This window comes from Schistocerca americana, chromosome 1 (genome assembly GCF_021461395.2).
Source record: "Schistocerca americana isolate TAMUIC-IGC-003095 chromosome 1, iqSchAmer2.1, whole genome shotgun sequence".
Taxonomy (NCBI): Eukaryota; Metazoa; Arthropoda; class Insecta; order Orthoptera; family Acrididae; genus Schistocerca; species Schistocerca americana.
The window spans coordinates 553,509,361-553,531,846 of record NC_060119.1 but is presented as its reverse complement, the minus strand read 5'-3'; the positions used below and the strand labels follow the sequence as shown (position 1 = coordinate 553,531,846).

The 22,486-nt window shown below is 41.1% G+C and overlaps 1 protein-coding gene across 1 annotated transcript in view; it reads left to right on the top strand.

Annotated features, from left to right (window-relative positions):
• LOC124576444 (serine/threonine-protein kinase S6KL) overlaps positions 1-22,486 on the top strand; it is a 194,900-nt gene that overhangs the window by 70,880 nt on the left and 101,534 nt on the right. The window contains exons 5-8 of the mRNA XM_047131207.1: positions 1,871-1,994; positions 2,119-2,226; positions 2,725-2,883; positions 9,943-10,031. Coding sequence (XP_046987163.1) covers positions 1,871-1,994; positions 2,119-2,226; positions 2,725-2,883; positions 9,943-10,031 — 480 coding nt within the window. The remainder of the gene's footprint in view (positions 1-1,870; positions 1,995-2,118; positions 2,227-2,724; positions 2,884-9,942; positions 10,032-22,486) is intronic.

The window sequence follows — 22,486 nt, the reverse complement described above, 5'->3', positions numbered from 1 at the left end:
AATGTTGTATTCACATTTTTAAAATGCTCAGAAAAGCAGCAAAATAACATTTTAAGAAGTCAAAAACACCTGGAAGGTCCCAGTACCATAACCTTCTTTTTTACAAATCAAGCTCTGCATACACCAGTAACTTTGATTCCATCTTGCTGAGCAAGGGAGCGCTCACACTAAAATGCATAGACTGCTTTATGGTTGAGACCAATGCACCAGTAGTGAAAGGGTGGTCACTGGAATGTCCTGCACTGTTGCATGTAACAAAACTGTATGCAGAACCAGCACATTATCAGTGACTAAAATGTTATTAGTTTGTATCAACTGGGGCTGATGCCAGGTGTCCATCATTCTACAGTATACTTCTGCAGTGTGACCTTTATGCAAAAACATAAAACACTCATCTTCATAATGTGGACGTACCCATCTGGAATGCAAGGAAAAACAATCTGGACAACTTGGAACCAAAGTATGTTGCTGCAAATGATGCCTGGAACTAGCCTTGGATTGCAGAAAATGAGGCCAAGTGACTGGTGTGGAACGCATGTTTGTCATTAGAGAATCTATGATAGCAACCAACTGCACTGTATCACTATAGTCTGCTGAAAAATTATTTTAGAAAATTTCAAATGCATTCCCTGTTCAAAGCGTATCAGACAGGGAATGGTCAGTTTGTTTTTAGGCTTGGGTGCGGACATTCTTATATGGGGATAAGTAGATCATTACAGCAAGTATTAAACTTCTTATGTATGATTTACTAAACTCACATGAGAATTTACATTTTCAACTTAACTTCTGGGAATCTGCACTCCAAGATACGTAACTGACTGTGTTTGACTTTCAGTATTGTAAGAATTGTAGTGTTGCAGGTATCACATGCATTTTGTTGGAAAAATGATGAGATAATAAAGAGAACATTTCAGACAATGGTAACACAGATATTCTGGAGAACGGGGCTAGCTTTGGAAGTAAGTAATATAATTGTGGATTTGTGGATGACAAAAAGGCCCATTGGAGGTCTGGCTGTTTGATATCACTTGCCAAGAAGGGCAGTGCAAGACATTTTTGATATGCTTCCTAATCTTGTTCAGTGGCTGAAATGGCAGTATGGCTGGCAGCACCTGTACTGAAACAGCATTGAAAAATTAAGTGCCTGATCATTTCCTGGTACTAGTTAAGTTGCTACTGCCACTGGTTGAGAAATGTAGTATCCATAGCAGTGCTTGATGAACTGTGGCCACCTCATTGCTATGCACAGGTTTAGTAAGCCTGGTAATAAACGAAGTTCCATTAAGCTTTGCAGAAGTAGAAACCATGCATTTATAGTTCATAACGCTACATACACAGTGAAGAGTTGTGACAGTTGGAGTCCAGCGATAGAGGAAAGTCAGATAACAGCAACTGAGGAAGAGACTGACACTGAGTGGCCTTATGTTTGCCTGCTACAGAAATTCAGTCAACCAGCCAGCAATATTGACAGTGTCCATCTGTAGGCATCTTCACTGGACATGGACAATGTTTCACATAGTGATATGTTTGTATTTTCCTTTTGTAAATCCATCGGGGCTACTAATGTTGCTTCATGTAAGTCTTGCCATACACAAATTATTTGCATACGTGTCTTAGCTTTTATAATGAAGACAAAACTGAAACTAAACTTTGATTGCCATTTCAATTAAGTTAATTGTAAAATTACAATTTGGATCAGAAAGTATATGTAATACAGTCCAGTTGAATTATATTTTAAGTGGATTAAAAGTTAGTATTGCTACAGAAGTAAAAACTGTTACATCTGAATTTTTATGGAACAAAGATATTCAAAAGTAGGAAATATGTTGGATATGAATTATAACTTTAATGTAAAATTATTTTATTTCAGATTTTGTCACAAAATGCTGTTGAACAGGTGAAAGATGAAGTTAGAATCCAGTCAATTTGTGGACACCACCCATTTATTGTAAACTGTCCATATTTCTGGCAGAATCGAAAACGGCTGTTCATTGGTTTGTGTTAAGCATTCAGTTGTGATTCATAATTTTTCTAAGCATAATTTGCAACATATGTATTCCATAATTCGAATTTGTTGAAGAGAATTTAAATGAAGATTGTTTTGAAATCTGTTTACAGTTACGGATTATATTGCCGGTGGAGAATTATTACGGATATGTCAAGATTATGGACCCTTACCAGAAGAACTTGTGAGGGTGTATGTTGCAGAAATTGCTCTGGCTTTAGGTAATTACCATACATTCATTTGCCAAACAATTAGAAACTAACAGTATAGATTGATAATAACAAAAGGTTTTCAAGGACACCCCTGTGCTTTTAATATTTTGTACTATTTACAGTTGTAGAAAATCTGGCAGCATGTTTTTCAGTTTTTGAATACCAGGCACTAAGTTCATGAAATGATTTTAGCGATAGTATAACTGCCAATGTGTATGCAATACGTTGTTTGATATTTAATTAAGACTGCTAACTATAATTTTTTCTTTCTTCAAGTAATGTCCATTAACAAAGTTACCTAAATATGTGCATGACTGCAGTTTGTTTTCAGTCAGTGACAATCATTACACTATGTGCATTATCACTTTCTGTATAATCTTCTCTGTTTCCCATAGGTAAGTGATGGGCAAGTTATATACTAATAATAAATACAATTCCTTGATTATAAATATTTTTTACATATTCTAATGTGATGTGCTAATGGAAAAGTATTACTTATATTTTCAGATTTCCTTCACAATGCTGGTATTATATATCGTGATCTGAAGCTTGAAAATCTGTTACTGGATGAGGAAGGTCATTTAAAGTTGATAGACTTTGGACTAGCAAAATGGCTGAAATATGGATCTCGCACTACAACCATTTGTGGCACTATTCAGTACATGGGTAGGTTTCCTGTTATTCTTATTTTCTTCTGATGTATTAATCCTTCTTCTTCTTCTTCTTCTCCTTCTCCACCTCAGCATTTGTATCAAAATGTAGCAGGGTTCGCTCTTTGACTCTATTGTGACACAATCGTGTGCTTGGGCAGGATGGGGGTTGACTATCTTGAGGAGTGATTGAGGGATCTAGTTAATATTCCCTTGGTCTCCCAGTAGGTCACTGACTACCTATATTGACTTTCAACAAAAAATTTTGTTTTGGTTTTGTGTTTGGGTGTGCTCGAATTGCGTGTCCATGCCACCAAAGATGGCTGTTCTTCATCTTCTTGAAGATACGCCTATGTATTTTTCCATTGGTCACATGATCATGAAGTGTCAGACCAGATGTACATCAAAGAATTTTGGTTTCCCTTACAGAAAATTGTTGCTCTACTTATTCATCTTTTGGATTTGCAGCTCCTTGTGTTTACCATGTTTGCAGTTAAAATTGTAGGATGTGAGGTCTGCCAGTTATGCAAAACATCATTTTTTTCAAGTACCCAATCATGTTTCAGCACTACTGTGCCATCATCAGACGGTTTCCATTTTATTTAACCTTTACACTTGGTGTGCATGATTTTTCAGGACCACTTGTTTATTATTTATTACAGGTAGCTTGTCATGTTTTCATGTGGCAAGCCCTTTTATTCACAGCATCATGGTGAGGTGTTGTGATGCACACATAAATATAACAAATAAGGTTGTAAAAGCACTTTGCACTTCTCCAGAAAACAGTGTAATTGTGGTTGTTGTTTTTGCCAGAGGTATAGGCCGATATGAACAATGCCCATCATTGTAGCCTTTGTGCTGTCCTGTCTGGAAGGCTAGAACACAGTTCAAACAATGTGAGTAATGGGTTGTGGTCAGTGAGCAGCTGGAATTTGATGCCATACAGATAGGTATCAAATTTCTTAACTGCATAAACAATGGCCAATGCCTGCTCGGAGCCATTCGCTTCCTTGTGAGCTGCCCCAACACTATGCTGCAAGGCATCTGTGGTAAGAAGAAAAAGCTTCCATGATGGAAACAGGGCAAGACATGATACTGATTGGAGGGCTTATTTACTTATGGAAAAAGCTGTCACACACTTTGGGGACCACTGGAATAGAACCCCTATTTTCCGCAGTGCATTGAGTGGTTAGACAGTTTTGTGACACCGGGGATAAAATGGCCATAGTAGCTAATTTTTCCCATAATGGATTGCAGTTCCTTTTGAGTCTGGACCTGTGCATGTTTGCAATAGCTCGGACATGATGCTTGGTAGGATGGATAACCAGCTTGCTGATTATAAAGCCAAACACTCAACAGACTGTTGGAAAAATTTACACTTTTGGAGGCTACATTTGAGGCCAGCCTTGGTTAACCAAGCAAACAAAGATTACAAGTTCTGAAGGTTCTGGTTGATATCCGCATCACTACGATGTCACTTCACTAATTGCCACATCAAAGAGTATCCTGTATCAGATTCTCCAAGTAATGCTGGAAGACTGCTGCAGTGCTGAAAATACCAAAGGGCAGCCTGTTTTACTTGTGGAGGTGAAAGGGTGTATTGAGCACCAACAGATCCTGAAATTTTGGATGTAGTGGTAACTGTAAGTATGCCTCTGACAAATGAAGCTTAGTACAGAAGACACCATTTTCTGTCATGGAAAACAGATCTGCTGGGTGGTAAATTTGAAAGGTATCGATGATGAACTGTGTGTTAATGGTGCCACGTAATTGGAGAGAAAGCCATCCTTTTTTCCTCTCTCCTGCCCCCCCCCTCCCCCCCTCTCTTTTGCAAGGGGACAAGCCCGTTGGCTTGACGAGACAGGGTTGATCACCTCAAGGGCCTTCAATCTGTCCAATGCTGCCCTAACCACATCCCACAGGATGTGTGGGCTCGGGAGCACTCACGAGAAGTGAGGTACAGACTAAGGTTTTAATTGAGGTTTTACTGTTACATCCATAGCCCATCCTAACCCAGGAGTAAACAAGTAAACAGATCGGAATGAAGTAGTTAAGCCTTCAATGCCATGAAATGGAATTGCTGTGGAAGCCAAACACACCTTCTTTGAAATGGAAAAACCAAATTGTTTGAATGCACCTAACTAAAGTATATTTTCCACATTACCAGAAGTAACAGACGAAAAGGGAAGTTTCTTTGAAACATTTTTATAGGAGACTTGTGTAGCAAAACACCTTTCATGTTCTTGTCAAGGCCACTATATGCTGCCAAAATCCATGATTTTTGGCAAGAACTTCCTGTTGCAACATACGTTCCAAGTTCAAGTGGACACTTCACTCAGTAACCGCCATATTCAAGAGAACAGGGTTCTGTATGGAGCGTCCTCTTCTTCCTGGTGACCATGAATGGTGTAGTGGTGGCTGTGGGATATTTGGCATTGTGTTTCTTATATGCTGACAATTTTTGATTTTATTATTGCTCCTGTAGTATGGTTGTTGCTGAGCATCACCTACAGGGTGCCATACGAAAGGCGCAGTAATGGGCTCTCAACCATGGCTTTTGGTTTTCAGCCACCAAGACTCAAGTCATGCACTTCTGTCATCATTGTACTGCCCACCCACATCCAGAGCTTTACCTAGATGATCAATTAGTTCTTGTAGTTGAGATGCACCACTTTCTGGGACTAGCTTTGATTCCCAGCTGATGTAGGTTCCCTACCTTTGCTAATTTAAGCGCAAGTGCTGGCGACACCACATTATACTTCACTGCCTCAGTATTAATAGTTGGGGTGTAGCTCATTTTACCCATCTGCATCTCTACAAAGCCCTTATTCTGTGTTGACTATGGGAGTCTTGCATATAGTTCTGCATCATCCTCAGCATTGTGGCTATTGGATTCCATTCATCAATCTGAGATCTGTCTTGTGACATGAGCGTTTCGAACTAGCACTACTAGTTGAGGCTGGAGTCCCTCCATTATGTCAGGCGCGAACAACAGCTGCTGAATTATTCTATACACATTCATAGCTCCCCAGAACATCCCAAATACCATGTCCTTTTTCCTGTAAAGGAGCCCTACCTCTCACAGCAGCGACCCAGAACTGGGTTTATAATTGCTGCAAACCTCCAGTGTGTCTGTTCGGAACTACAACTTCCTTCACTGTCACCTCTGCTCAAGGAGACATCACATTTGCCCCATGGCTTGTGTCCTGACCTCGAATTTTCCTCAAAGTCTCCTTTGGTCCAAAAAGCTCTGTTGACCAAACACAAAGTACCTCTAGATGATCCTGGCAAGCCTCGTATGCAGTGCTGGAGAAGTGTAGCTGGCTGGGTCACATGCGCTGACAATGTGGGTTGGAAATCACAAGAAGATACGCAATGTCCTTTTGGCAACATTTTGATAGCATGGGCACTAATGCCAGGGTCAATGTGCTCTCTATGTTGTTGTCAGCATATTCTATAACCAGCTCATTGTTTATGTCTGCTGGCTGTACACCTGCCTTGGCAATGCCCTCACTGTTGTTGTCATCTGTCTCCAGAACTAGTTTTTTCCAGCCGTGATACAGTGCCACTGAACAATGCAGATGTCAGATGATGGTCACGTAGGTTGAATATGCCTCACATGCAGCAACTGCAGATAGGGCAGTATGTTATCAATGGAATTCACATGTCCATCGTAATATGTGTCAAACTATGTAGACACCTATTACAGTTATCTAGCATCAAGCCAACACTGTGGAGAAAGTAACACAGTTTACGAGGTGCGGCTAGAAAAAAACCGGACTGATGCTGAAAAAAACATTTATTTACAATTATTTACAATTTCATGTTATCTCCTTCAATGTACTCTCCTCCTCGGTCTCTACACCGCTCCATACGAATTTTCCACTGTTCATAGCAATGCTGCAGATCATTTTCAGTAAGTCCATACATTACTTCCGTCGCTTTTTCTTTTACTGCTTCAACAGTCTCAAATCTAGTTCCTTTCAAAGCCGACTTGACTTTAGGGAAAAGAAAAAAGTCACAGGGGGCCAAATCAGGTGAGTAGGGTGGATGATCTAAGATGGGAATGTTGTGTTTTGCCAAAAACGTCTTCACTGACAACGCACTGTGAGCTGGGGCATTGTCTTGGTGAAGGATCCATGACTTTTTTCTCCACAAATCGTTCCGTTTTCTCCGTACTCGCTCACGTAGGGTAGCCAGGACGCTAATGTAGTAATGCTGATTCACTGTTTGTCCCTCTGGTACCCAATCAATGTGCACAATCCCTTTGATGTTAAAAAAAAACAATCATCATTGCCTTGAATTTCGATTTTGAAATTCGTGCTTTTTTTTGTCGTGGAGAACCAGGAGTTTTCCAATGCATCGATTGGCGTTTAGTTTCGGGATCGTAAGTAAAAAACCACGATTCATCGCAAGTAATAACATTTTGTAAGAAGGTGGGATCACTTTCAATTTTTTCCAGGATGTCAGAACAAATCATTCTTCGGCGTTCCTTCTGTTCAATTGTGAGACACTTTGGAACCATTTTTGAACACACTTTGTTCATGTTGAAACTTTCATGAAGAATCTGCCTAACACTTTCCTTGTCAACTCCTGTTAACTCAGACACTGCTCTGATTGTTAAACGGCGATCTTGTCGAACAAGTTTACCGATTTTTTCAATGTTTGCATCAGTTTTTGCTGACAATGGTCTGCCAGTGCGAGTGTCATCACTGGTGTCTTCGCGGCCATCTTTAAATCGTTTAAACCACTCAAACACTTGTGTTCGCGATAAACAATCATCGCCATACACTTGTTGTAACATTACAAATGTTTCACTTGCAGATTTTCCTAGTTTGAAACAAAATTTGATGTTAACACGCTGTTCTTTCTGTACACTCAACATTTTCCGACGCACAGACAAAACGTCAACTACTTAAAACAGACGCCATGGGGAGACTGAGTGCAGGAGGCAGATGAAACTTGAGCAGTAGGCGGAGCGAGAGTCACGTGACAGGCCACGCGACTTTCAGCCTTATTGCATTTGTTTTATTGTTTCACCAGTACTAGTCCGTTTTTTTTCTAGCCACACCTCGTATTACAGCCAGTCTCAGAATGTAGCAGTCATCTCATGCACTGATCACTCTGCATAGTCCTGTGGCTACTGATAACTGGCTTTTCACCTGCATCAATAGCAGCATGCTCTGAATGAACCAACATATCACACATGGTAATCCTATTGCCCAGAGACTGATTATTCTGCCCTGTTTGAACTCATTAACATAGTGATAGTGTGTCTTTATGTGCATGGAACCATACTGTTAGTTACTTTTGTGCCTCCTTTATTGGCCCTTCAACTGAACTTAATGTAACATTGAATTTCCTGGTCACACGAAAGAGGGTGCTTATAAACTTCTGTGCACATCGTCTCTGGAGTGTTTGTCACTTACTGTTGCGGGAGGATGACGGTTCAATCCCGCGTCCAGCCATCCTGATTTAGGTTTTCCATGATTTCCCTAATTGTTCCAGGGAAATGCTGGGATGGTTCTTTTGAAAGGGCATGGCTGACTTCCTTCCCCGTCCTTCCCTAATCCGATGAGACAGATGACCTTGCTGTCTGGTCTCCTGCCCCAAACAACCCAACCCAACCCAACCCATTTACTATTGATGCACTGCACTACGCAGCCTTTAAGTTTGCATTATTCAGAGCATTCTTCCTGGGTGTTGTAATGTTCACTGAAGTTGGTCTGTTACAAGAATTACATAACTTGTATGAAAATGAAGAGAGAGCCTCATGATACAGCCATGGTGTTCCTTCTGTGTACAAAGGAAGCATTGACACCTTTATGAGCTTACTGATTACAGCCATGGTGTTCCTTCTGTGTACAAAGGAAGCATTGACACCTTTATGAGCTTACTGATTATGTTCTGGTTTATCCCTTTGGACTGCATTTCCAAACACTTTGTTCATACAGTTATCCAGCTACATACTTTCACCCAGGACTGACTCGCAAAACCGTTATTATGATTGGTGATATTGATAAAGCAGATATTAACTGTTTGTAGGACTTTGTATTATCATTTGGTATATATTTTTTGCTTGTATCTTAGTACTAACAACTTTCATTTGCTCTTTTTTCTTTTTCATTACTGCTAATGCACATAGTAGCTTTAGGTTGTTCCGCTAAATGAAGGTCACACCTATGATGAGAATGCCATCACCTCACATGATCTTAGCACAGTTAGCAACACTCCACTGAGCGAGGTGGCGTGCTGGTATGACAATGAACTTTTATTCGAAAGGATGGCAATTCAAATCACTGTCTGGCCATTGAATTTCAATGTTCTGTTATTTCCCTAAACTGCTTTAAGCAAATTCTTGTACTGTGGCTTTCAAAGAGCATTGATGGTTTCTCCTTTCCTATTCTTCCCTAAACTGAGCTCATGCTCTGTCTTAAATGATCTTATTGTTGACATGACATTAAACCTTGATCTTCCTTCCTTCCTGTTTTTGCATCACTACTGATGGTACAAGAAATAGCTTAAAGATGTTTAAATTTTTTTATTTATTTTCTGTGTCTTGATAAAATGTGGATAAAATTTGCTTTGTTTTCATTTCTATGTTAACTTTAAAGCTTTTGTATTGTCTAGGAGAAAGCAGCTCCTTGTAAAAAATAGTGTATAAAATGCTTATTTGAACCATCAGCTGTTTTTATTTTAACCCCAAATATCTACTGGTTTCAAACTTGGACCATCTTCATGGATGCTATCCAAAGATACAAAAAATTATTGGTATCTTTGGATAGCATTAATGAGGGTGGTCCAAGACCAAAACCTATAGATATTTGGGTTTAAAATAACAAAAGGTGATGGTTCAGATTGTATTTTATACATTACTTAATGGCTGTTGACAGTCACCTTCCAAAATGTGTAAGAAATAGTGCAGTAATTAGTTTCATTGTAATGTCATGTAAATTTGTAGTCGTTGCAAATATGTCTATCTGTATGTTTTGCTTTCAGGAACTGTTGATTTGGTATCTGTGTGTTGTACTTCATTTTGAATTGATCATGTCATACTTTCTTTTTCTTTCTCCAGCTCCTGACATAGTTAGTATGGACCCCTATGGTCATGCTGTGGATTGGTGGTCCCTGGGTGTGATAATGTGCTGTTTACTCACCGGAGAGGTAGGATTGTTGAAACACACACTACTTCTGCAATATCTAATTCAAAAATGAATAGGTGAACATTGTTTTATCTGATACTAACATTAGCTATGTTCAGATTGTGTATTGTTTCTTGATATTGTGTGTCGTAGGCAAATTTCTCAACAGTGCTTTGTTAGGAACATCATAACACAGCTTGATTATAATAGAGGGAATGTAAGTCTTACCACTCCTGGGATTGGAATGACTCCTTACCCTCTCCCTGCAAACCCACATCCTTTCGTCTTTCCCTCTTCTTCCTTCTTTCCTGATGAGGCAACAGTTTGTTGCGAAAGCTTAAATTTTGTGTGTATGTTTGTGTGTTTATCGACGTGCCAGCGCTTTCGTTTGGTAAGTCACATCATCTTTGTTTTTAGGTATATTTTTCCCATGTGGAATGTTTCCCTCTATTAATTTTTATATATATATATATTTTTTTTTTTTTTTTTTTTTTTTTTTTTTTTTTTTTTTTTGAGGGCCAATGTCAAAATACCCAAACTCGTGAACAGGGGTTGACAAGAGGTTCATGAAATTACACCATTTATTGCCTGAACCGCTTGTTTCTGAGCCAAAAATATCCTTTTAGAATGAGAAGAATTACCCCAAAATACAGGGTGTTACAAAAAGGTACGGCCAAACTTTCAGGAAACATTCCTCACACACAAAGAAAGAAAATATGTTATGTGGACATGTGTCTGGAAGCGCTTACTTTCCATGTTAGAGCTCATTTTATTACTTCTCTTTAAATCACATTAATCATGGAATGAAACCCGCAGCAACAGAACGTACCAGCGTGACTTCAAACACTTTGTTACAGGAAATGTTCAAAATGTCCTCCGTTAGCGAGGATACATGCATCCACCCTCCGTCGCATGGAATCCCTGATGCGCTGATTCAGTTCTGGAGAATGGCGTATTGTATCACAGCCGTCCACAACACGAGCACGAAGAGTCTCTACATTTGGTACCAGGGTTGCGTAGACAAGAGCTTTCAAATGCCCCCATAAATGAAAGTCAAGAGGGTTGAGGTCAGGAGAGCGTGGAGGCCATGGAATTGGTCTGCCTCTACCAATCCATCGGTCACCGAATCTGTTGTTGAGAAGCGTACGAACACTTCGACTGAAATGTGCAGGAGCTCCATCGTGCATGAACCACATGTTGTGTCATGCTTGTAAAGGCACATGTTCTATCAACACAGGTAGAGTATCCAGTATGAAATCATGATAACGTGCTCCATTGAGCGTAGGTGGAAGAACGTGGGGCCCAATCAAGACATCACCAACAATGCCTGCCCAAATGTTCACAGAAAATCTGTGTTGATGACATGATTGCACAATTGCGTGCGAATTCTCGTCAGCCCACACATGTTGATTGTGAAAATTTACAATTTGATTACGTTGGAATGAAGCCTCATCCGTAAAGAGAACATTTGTGCTGAAATGAGGATTGACACATTGTTGGATGAACCATTCGCAGAAGTGTACCCGTGGAGGCCAATCAGCTGCAGATAATGCCTGCACACGCTGAACATGGCACGGAAACAACTGGTTCTCCCGTAGCACTCTCCATACAGTGACGTGGTCAGCGTTACCTTGTACAGCAGCAACTTCTCTGACGCTGACATCAGGGTTATCGTCAACTGCTCGAAGAATTGCCTCGTCCATTGCAGGTGTCCTCGTTGTTCTAGGTCTTCCCCAGTCGCGAGTCATAGGCTGGAATGTTCCGTGCTCCCTAAGACGCTGATCAGTTGCTTTGAACGTCTTCCTGTCGGGACACCTTCATTCTGGAAATCTGTCTTGATACAAACGTACGGCGCCACGGCTATTGCCCTGTGCTAATCTATACATCAAATGGGCATCTGCCAACTCTGCATTTGTAAACATTGCACTGACTGCAAAACCACGTTCGTGATGAACACTAACCTGTTGATGCTAGTACTGTAGAGCAATAAGTCGCATGTCAACACAAGCACCGAAGTCAACATTACCTTCCTTCAATTGGGCCAACTGGCGGTGAATCGAGGAAGTACAGTACATACTGACGAAACTAAAATGAGCTCTAACATGGAAATTAAGCGTTTCCGGACACATGTCCACATAACATCTTTTCTTTATTTGTGTGTGAGGAATGTTTCCTGAAAGTTTGGCCATACCTTTTTGTAACACCCTGTATAATACCATATAACATAAGTGAATGAAAATAAGCAAAGTAGACTAATTTTCGTGTTGAATGATCACTCACTTCAGATACCTTTCGAATAGTAAAAAAGGCACCATTAAGTCTTTGAACAAGATCCTGAACAAGGTCTTTCCATGACAGTTTACTATCCATCTGAACACCTAGAAATTTGAACTGTTCAGTTCCACTAACCATATGCCCATTCTGTGACATTAATATGTCAGGTTTTGTTGAATTGTGTGTCAGAAACTGTAAAAACTGAATCTTACTGTGATTTAGCATTAGTTTATTTTCTACAGGCCATGAACTTAGGTCATGAACTGCACTATTAGAAACCAATCCAATATTAACTAAAAAAAAATACTAGACAGCTTTGGAAATTCAGCTGATAATCTCTCTCATTACAATCACATAACAATTTGGCAGTCTTTCACCTCATCCTCAATTCATGATTCCTCCCAAAGGCACTTAAAGCATATGTCAACATTGTCTTGTTTTATGGCAATAAATTGCAATATTCCTGGACTGAATAAACATAAAACTGGAGCCAAAAATCTTAAACTGAAAAGATAAAAAGAAGACTAGCCAGTTAGTTAACTTCATAGGCCATTTCTCTCCTACACATGTCCAAAACAAATTATTGGCCAGCATATCTAAAAATGTAATCACTAAAATACTAGTTTACATGGAATAGTGATCAATTACAATAAAATATAATCAGTCTCAAAAAAACTGTGAGATGCATTTCAGATCTGTCTACCTACCAAAAGACATGAAATGTATATGAATTATGTACTGAAATGTAAAGACTGGCAGTTTTCCAGATTAATATAATACATGAAAATACCAAATCACTTGTTCTTGATTGCACACTCAAATTAAAAATACTAGCCATAAAAGTATAAATACTTTAGGATTAAAGACCACTCACCAAAAGAAGAAGCAATGAGTGGTTAGTAGGCACAAACAAAAGAAGGAAAACTCTTTTGTGTGCACCTATCGATGAGTCAATGCATCTTCTTTCCAGTGGAAGGTCTCCTTCAAACCTAAAGTATTTTACATTCTACTAGACCCTTCCTACAAAATTTAACTGTAAGATTAGGTATCCAAATGATGCTAGATATAGAAACCAAACAGATCAATGTGAAATTGTATCTTGAATTACTGGAGAAGATTTTTACCAGAGAATGTCAGAATTTCATTATTATTCCTCAGGCTCAAGTATTTGAATTGGTGGGAAACATCTATTTTACTGCATCCCGTGTTTTCATTTTCAAACACTTACTATTTCCATTCGCTAGAGGGTCTATTCCCTGCAGAACTGCTAGGAAACACCTTCTCATCACTTTGAATTTCTTTATTCAGGAGTCCACACAGAGTGTGTACACACCACTTCTACAATGCAATACTGAACAAAGAAGAAAATGTGTTAGAGCAGGAGGTATTGAAAGATTAACTGAGGTGAGGTAACTCTATAGTTGGCCAATCGTTCTAATCCAGATGAGCCAAATGCAGATTTATTCTGTCCATACAGTCACCCAGATATGCCAGGTTCCCCTCTCACTGCACCTGGTCTGTGCCTAGTCTCTGTCCCACCATCACCCAAGAACAGATTGCATGAGATCGGACATGTTCCCTGCATCTCATTACCCTCCACCTGCCTGCTTTTATTTGGAAAATGCATACTTCTGGAATTTTAATTTTGCTGTGACATAGAGTTTCAATAGCTGGCAAAGGTCACAGTAGTCTCATGCTTTTTCACCTAGTAAGGCAGCCGGCCGAAGTGGCCGTGCGGTTAAAGGCGCTGCAGTCTGGAACCGCAAGACCGCTACGGTCGCAGGTTCGAATCTTGCCTCGGGCATGGATGTTTGTGATGTCCTTAGGTTAGTTAGGTTTAACTAGTTCTAAGTTCTAGGGGACTAATGACCTCAGCAGTTGAGTCCCATAGCGCTCAGAGCCATTTGAACCATTTGAACCTAGTAAGGCTGGCCAGTTCTCTACTACTGCTTTTCTTTTGTTCACTTGAACTGACAGCCTTTCTGACTTCTTATTTCCTCTGGCTGTCTTCCTCATATCTTATTTGTTTTTCTTTTATGATAGTTGACGTTAGTTGTAGCTGAGAAGGTAAGTTCTGCTGATTACATCTGCCATGAGTGCTTTGATGTGGACATTGAATATTTTGTGTTGATGTTTTATTAGTTTACATACCGTGATGACTATTTTACCATTATATTATTCATTGTGGATGATACAAAAAAAGATCAAAAACATTAAAAGAGTGATTGGGAGTGATAGTGTTTCTTGTAAGTTAATTTACTGAGAGAATCTCAGAAACCGAAACAGTGCCCCCAGGTGGAGTGTGCCTCACTCTTTCCAGTTACCAGGAAGAAACACCAGCAGCATACTCTATTGGATAGAGGCAAGGGGCAAAGATATGCCTTCACGCAGTATTCTCTTTCTTTCTGTATGCAGAATGGATCTTGTACTTTGCTTTTAAGGTGCGTTTCACTCTACTTTGCCTTTCCTCAGATTTCACTTCATTATACTAACCCTACCTTTGACAGCTGCTTGAAAGCTGGCACCTGTTCTTGAAATTAGTGGGTGGCCATCTCTTGCTTCAGTTAGTCCACCACTAATATGAGTCTAATTGGCAAATTATCAACAGCCAAAAGGTTTATTTTAGATACTTACTAGTGCACATGTGTAGGGTTATTCTACCCTCCTCTTTGCTTAACACATTCAAAAATGTGTCTTTAGCTACCACCATTAATGCACAGACCCAATACTCCATCAGTCTTTGAGCATATTTGTGCTTCTCTTCTGTTGCACCAGTGAGATCACAGGAAAAATACCTTCTTTAATGACCTCTTACATATCTCTTTGTTGCCTGAAATCTTCCTGTGAGAATATGAGAATTGTTTGTGAATATTCATCCCTATGAGCACTGCCTTTCTGAGCCAGTGGCCAATCACATCAGTTTGCTTTCTACCAATTCTCCTTTTTTCTTCCTACTTGTGTCCTCTGCATTCTTATCAATGGATTGATCTACAGAGTTTCCATTTCAACTAGAAACTTCAACACCTTTTCAGTTGTGCATATATCCATTACCCTCACCATTTCCTGAAATCTGGCCAGCAAACACTTAACAGTTGTTTGTACTAAATCTTGTTCATTAAATGAACACCCAGATATCACACTTTTTCTGCCAGTTGAAAATGCTACTTCTTTCATGTGTCAACTCTATTGTGGTACAGCTCCTATAGAAAAATACAATGATGGCAGTATTCTTGTTTCCTAGAGACCAGAAATGTTACTTGAATGTTGTTAGAAGTTACCCAAAAAGACTACCTCTTAATTTTGGTTACTGAATCAGATTCTGTACTGTCCAGCAGATTAAGCTCTAGTCACTTTAATGACCAGTTTCATAGAAATGATTTGGTTAAGAAATTACCTTGGGTGCACCCTCTTCCCCTCTTGTCTCTTCCCTTTTTCTCCTCTCACTTTGCCTATCCTGTCTTCTCCTCCCTCTTCCTCTTTTTATTACTCTCCCTTTCCCTTCATTCCCCTTTAACCACTTTTCTTTTATTTTCTTTCCCTCCTTCATTTCTTCTCACTTTCTTCCACTAACCGCTTATTTGGTAAAAAAAATTACTCTCTTAAATTTACTCCAATCTTAATATCATTTGGGTAAACATCTTGTGTGTGGTATCTCCCTGGCTTCCCTACAGAAACATTCAGTTGCTGACTGTTAAAAACAATACACACATCACATTTGGTGCTTGGTACTAATCCTATGGCCAAATATGCTGTGCAAAACCTAATATTGTACCTTTATAAGAGTGCTTGCAGTCTAGTCAATGCTAGCTTAGGGTTGCCAGCCTTGTTTTGTTCTGTGGGACAATGATAAATATATATAAATTGCACTTGACTAATATGACTCATATAACACTCTGATTGAGAAAGAAAAAGCCATTCATTCAATCACTTGATTGGAAGATAAAATACTGCTTACTGTCTCTATTTAGATGCCTCTTAAGTGTTCCAAAAATGGCATTGAAATTTTCTGGGTAATAGGTACTTGCAGATATGCACATTTGAGTTCTTCCAAAATCGATAGAAGAGAGAACCAGAAGATGGCTAAATATTTTGTTCATTCAGCACTGTCATCATAATTTGAATCACTTTTGCATCGGTTTCACTGCTACTGCAAGCATGTATGTTTGGGGTGCCTGTGTGTGTGTGTGTGTGTGTGTGTGTGTGTGTGTGTGTGTGTGTCTGAGTCTGAGTCTGTGTTTTAGGTAGGTGGCTGCCTTCCCCATATTTTATGTGTATTTCCATCCAGGAATTTTAATTATAGTCTTTTTTAAGTGGGGAAGACAGAATGTCATCTAATATCTAACACAGTATGCAATGGAACTGTTGTGCACATTCGAGCCAAAATCAAGCAAGGCTGCCACCATCGACTATCAAGGCAAGGCAAATTTTCGAACTAGGAATCCCCTTCCAAATACTCCCAACTAGGAACCATTCTGCCTGATTCCCAGTTATTGAAGAGTGGAGTTCTACATCGAGACGGAGTGAATTTCAAACAGTCTATTCGATCCATCTTAGATTGGGGACTGTGAGGTGGGAGTGGGGGCAGGGGAGGGGGAGAGATGGGGGCGGAAGCAGGGCAGGCTGGTTCGTGGTTTGAAATCCCCGCAGCAGACACACGTGGGCGCGTGTCGCCGGTGGCGCCAGCAGCTGTGACGCTCACAGGGCGGCGTTGACGACTGCGTCCCATGTGACGCACGAGCCGGAGGATGCGGCCCCGCGCTACGAATGCCGATGCCTGCGCGGAATTTCCGCTGCCGCTCTCGGAACTCTTTACGATCGCCCGTGGTCTCTACCGGCCTGCGTTGCCGCCTTTCTCGACTGCCAAGTTTCGTATTTTACGCAGTGCGAGCGTTGACTCAACGAAACTAGTTGAAGCAGTAGAAAACAATCAACAAACTTCCCGAAAGAACCTTTCACAACCCGAGTGCTTCACATGTCCGGAGACTGTTCTAAATTATTCTTTCCATAAGGCTATAGCAGATTCCTTCATGCTTCGATATCCAAGTCTGGGGAATAGGGTAAGAAGCAAGGAGATTTCTAAGGAAGATCTTTAGGTCGAAAAACGTATCAGCAGATGAGTTTGCATTTTATTTGAGATCGAACGAGGAGTAATTGTATGAAAAGCCTGGAAAGATCTCAATCGCAGTTAAAAACAGAAGGCCAACTTTCGAAGGCACATTTAAAGAATGGAACCGAAAACGGCTGCAAATGAGATATTGAGTTGCGAGGAGAATGTAAAGACCCAAGTCCCAAGGGTGAAAGGAATTCATCGGGGTCTAGCGAACTGTGGGATCAGTAAAGAAGTTTTAGGAAAGAAAGAGAGGTTCAGAGTAAGAAGAGTGGGAATGGTGGATGTATCCGCCGATGAGAAAGCAAGAAAAATACAAGAATATTGTGGAAGAAAAGAGCGATCAAGAGTGAGTCACAGATTGAAAGAACACTGTCGAAAGAAAAAAAAAATTCAGTAACAGAAGATGGTTAGGTTAGTGTTGTTTAACGTCCCGTCGACAACGAGGTCATTAGAGACGGAACGCTAGCTCGGGTTAGGGAAGGATGGGGAAGGAAATCGGCCATGCCCTTTGAAAGGAACCATCCCAGCATTTGCCTGAAACGATTTAGGGAAATCACGGAAAACCTAAATCGGGATGGCTGGAGACGGGATTGAACCGTCGTCCTCCCGAATGCGAGTCCAGTGTGCTAACCACTGCGCCACCTCGCTCGGTCAGTAACAGAAGAATAATTGTAACCCGTAGATGGCTGAAACGATCAAATAAATATGTACTTAAGTTTATTTAAGGTCTCTCTTCTCTGCTGCAAGAGAGCCAGGCGCCATGAGATTTCACTGATACCGCCGCAAGGAAACTCCACGTTAATTTTAAGATTTCTACGACGGCGCCATAAAATCTTTGCAAATAAAAGCGGGAAGATGGACTTTCCAAGGATAAATGAGAGACGTCAACGGGTCGTACGAGGATCGGTGTTAATATTTTTACAGAAACGATGAGAGAAAACTTTTTTGGTACGAAAAGTTCGATTGTTACTCCAAATATTCACTTTAAAAATTTATGTTATATTTCATGTCTTATAACCAATGCTAGAAATATGGTTGTGGAACGTTTCAACAGCTTCTGTAAGTGCGCACGAATTTTTTGTTTAAGATAAGGGAACAGAAATAAACAAATGGGCGATAAATGAAATTAATACAGCCAACGAGACTATAATTTCATAAATAACCCGTTGTTTGAAATGCTGTGTGGCAGCTGGCATTGTTATGATGAATGATGCGGTGTTTGCGGTTGTGTTTCTGGTTGCATCGGTGACCTGGGGCGAACGTATTATATGTAGTACACCATTCAGCATGAATTATCCCCCGAGTCCATAAAACAATGTTTTGCGTCATGTTCAGTGTAAGCACAGAAACAGATGATCATTTTCATGCAAGTACTTCGCGAGAGAGCCGCATTTGTTGGTTTCAATTTATCTTGGGTTGTTGTGGGAGGAGACCAGACAGCGAGGTCATCGGTCTCATCGGATTAGGGAAGGACGGGGAAGGAAGTCGGCCATGCCCTTTCAAAGGAACCATCCCAGCATTTGCCTGGTTCGATTTAGGGAAATCACGGAAAATATAAATCAGGATGGCCGGACGCGGGATTGAACCGTCGTCCTCCCGAATGCGAGTCCAGTGTGCTAACCACTGGGCCACCTCTCTCGGTGATTTACCTTGGAGCGCACAGACAGTTGACTGCTACGATTAGTGCATTTATGGTGTACTCGGCTTTCCGATGCGCCGTGCGTATAATAACTGTACGATAAATTATGGGAAGTGACTTGTGAGTCAGATGTTGGTAGACGATGATATTGTTCGTTGATAATTCCCTTTGCTTCATAAATGAAGTGAGCAAGTAGTTTTTTTAACTGAGTTATTAGGTTCTAACCTGACCACAACGTTTGAAAATGTAACATATTCTTAAAAAAACAGCCACATATTTGAGACTGCCAAGACTGTAAATTTCATTACTGCTCGTTCGTTTTACTTTTAGCCTTTCGCCGTTGTCAGTTTGCGTTACTGATTGCGATACACACTGTATATAAATCTTGCACTTGTGTGTCCCTCTCAGCTTGTCGCCCCAAGCGGCCAGTGCTAATTGTGACACGTCCTGTATAGGAATGTTACAGTTGTCGTGCCTCTGGCACCCTAAGCGGCGGTTTGTGTCGCTAAACTGGCCCTGGCTATTAGGCATCAATCTAGTCACAGCTTAGGAAATCGTGACGTATTCTGAATAAAGTTACATATTTGTGACAACCAAGATTATAAGATTGGACGATTATCAATGGCTACCATACATTATCACCCGGCTGCCTATGACGACTGATATTGAAGAGCTAGGTACACTGTAAAAGCACTTTAGCAAATATATCTCCTGTTACGATATTGTATATGGATTTTGCACTTCCTCGGTCTAATATTTTAAGCGTTTCGTTACAATTGTTTATGAGCTTCGGCGAATCCTGCGAAATCCATCGGGAGCAGACGTTTTTCACAGCTAAATGTTCATGCTAAACTGAATGTCTTATCGTCTTCGGTATTTCGATGGATCCCTGTACTTCACGGTAAGACACATGGCGCTCCTCTTCCATCGTGGTGTGCATTTTGGTCGATCTTCACGAAATTTTGTGGTGACAGAGGAATGATCATGGCGAAATTTTGCAAATCAGTTGTAAACAGTCTCTTCTGAAGGTATTTGATTATGGATCAACGAAACTATTCGAGGCAATGTAGTTAAGCTTGTACGAAAATCGAAAAAATTAGCCATCGAAAAGATTCATGTGAAATTTCCATTTACGCTGTTTCATTAATCATTCACCGTAAACAAACTATGGACAAGGTTTTTGGCTGTCATAATTTTAATAATAACTAATGGCCTATTTAGAAACATTAGTAATTTCACATTTCAATAGCACACTCTAATGGTCATTTTTAAAACTGAAAAAGCGTCGCTCGTGCTCACCGTGGATTCTATCCTTGATAACACATAATTTTTCGATTTACGTCATCTTCTTAAGTATAATTTTGTGTCTAATATTTCGTTTCCTGCTGCAGAGGGCATCGTCAGAGACGGTGATGATACGTTTTTAAATTTTCTGGAACTGTCTGAGTGCCATTTTACAAAAAAGGAAAATGCGCTCCTGCTTGTGGCTTTAGACGACCAATGCATCTACGAGAAGATTCACACTCGTCAGATCTCTTCTGAGTGAAAGTGGACTGTTTCTGATGGATAAGCAAAATTCATTTTATGAAGTAGTGTATCCAAATCTGATATAGTCGTACTCTGCGGTGCAAACTTATGCATGTATGTTAATGGTTCAAATGGCTCTGAGCACTATGGAACTTAACTTCTGAGGTCATCAGTCCCCTAGAATGTAGAACTACTTTAACCTAACTAACCTAAGGACATCACACACATCCATGCCCGAGGCAGGATTCGAACCTGCGACCGTAGTGGTCGCGCGGTTTCAGACTGTAGCGCCTAGAACCGCTCGGCCACTTCGGCCGGCCACATGTATGTTAATTTCGTTCAGTATGAGTTGTAACAGATACATTTCTTATGGGTTATTGTTGAGTGTAATATGCGTGTGTAACATAACTCGCCGAGTGCCCGGCATTGCCAGAGTATGTATATATTCCAACCTTATATTAATCCATGTCTTCCTTGTCACTCTCTCCGTTCATCTCTTCCCCCCCCCCCCCCCCCTCACCCCAGTCTCGCTGTCCATCTGCTCAAGACCCTTTTGTCCGTCTCCTCCCCTCATCTCGCTGTCCATCTGTTCCAGGCCCCTCTTACCTGCTCCTCCCCCCTCTCCCTGTCCTTATCTTCCTACCCCTGTCTCTGTCTACCTCCTCCCTCCTCTTCCTGTACGTCTACTCCTGCCCCTCTCTCTCTCTCTCTCTCTCTCTCTCTCTCTCTCTCTCTCTCTCTCTCTCTCTCTCTCTCTCTCTCTCTCTGTGCCCCCCCCCCCCCCTCTATGTCCGTCTTCTCGTCTTTCCTTTCTCTGTCCATTTCTTCTCGCCCACTCTTCCTGTGCATCTCCTCCTCCCTCTTCCCTTTCTCTGTTCATTTGCCCCTCCCGCTTTCTCAGTCACTTCCTCCCCCTCTCTCAGCCCATCTTCTCCCCTTTTCTTTCTCTGTTCATTTCTCTCTCCCCCCACCCCCGTCCATCTCGTCCTCCGCCATATCTGTGTCCATCTCTTCCCACCTTCTCTCTGTCTGTCCTTCTCCTCCACCCCCTTCTCTCTCCAGATTATCATCCCCACACGGAGGTTGCTGGTTCTTACCCCCACATTATTCGTTTAAAGATAGTTTGGCTAATATCGATCCAGGGATTTAGAAGGAGCATTTTATCCGCGGCTTTACCCGCGTATGCACTTGTCACATGTATTTAACATACACAAGCGCCAAAGAATGTGGTGTAGGCATGCGTTTGCAAATACAGAGATATGTAAGCAGGCAGAATACCGCGCTGCGGTCGGCAACCCCTTTGTAAGACAAAAAGTGTCTGGCGCAGTTGTTAGATCGCTTACTGCTGCAACAATGACAGGTTATCAAGATTTAAGTGAGTTTGAACGTTGTGTTATGGTCGACCCACGAGCGATGGGACACAGCATCTCCAAGATAGCCATGCAGTTGGGATTTTCCCGCACGACGATTTCACGAGTGTACCATGAATGTCAGGAATCCGGTAAAACATCATATCTCCGACATCGCTGCGGCTGGAAAAGATTCTGCAAGAACGGGACCAACGACGACTGAAGAGCATCGCTCAGCTTGACGGAAGTGCAACCCTTCCGCGAATTGGTGCAGATTTCATTGCTGGGCCATCAAAAAGTGTCAGCGTGCGAACCATTCAACGGAACATCACCGATATGGGCTTTCGGAGCCGAAGACCCACTCGTCCATCTTTGATGACTGCAAGACACAAAGCTTTACACCTAGCCTGGGCCTATCAACAACTGTTGATGACTGGAAACATATTGCCTGGTCGGACGAGTCTCGTTTCAGATTGTATGAGTGGATGGACGTGTATGGAGACAATCTCATGCATCCATGGACCCTGCATGTCAGCAGGGAACTATTGAAGCTGGTGGAGGCTCTGTAACGGTGTGGG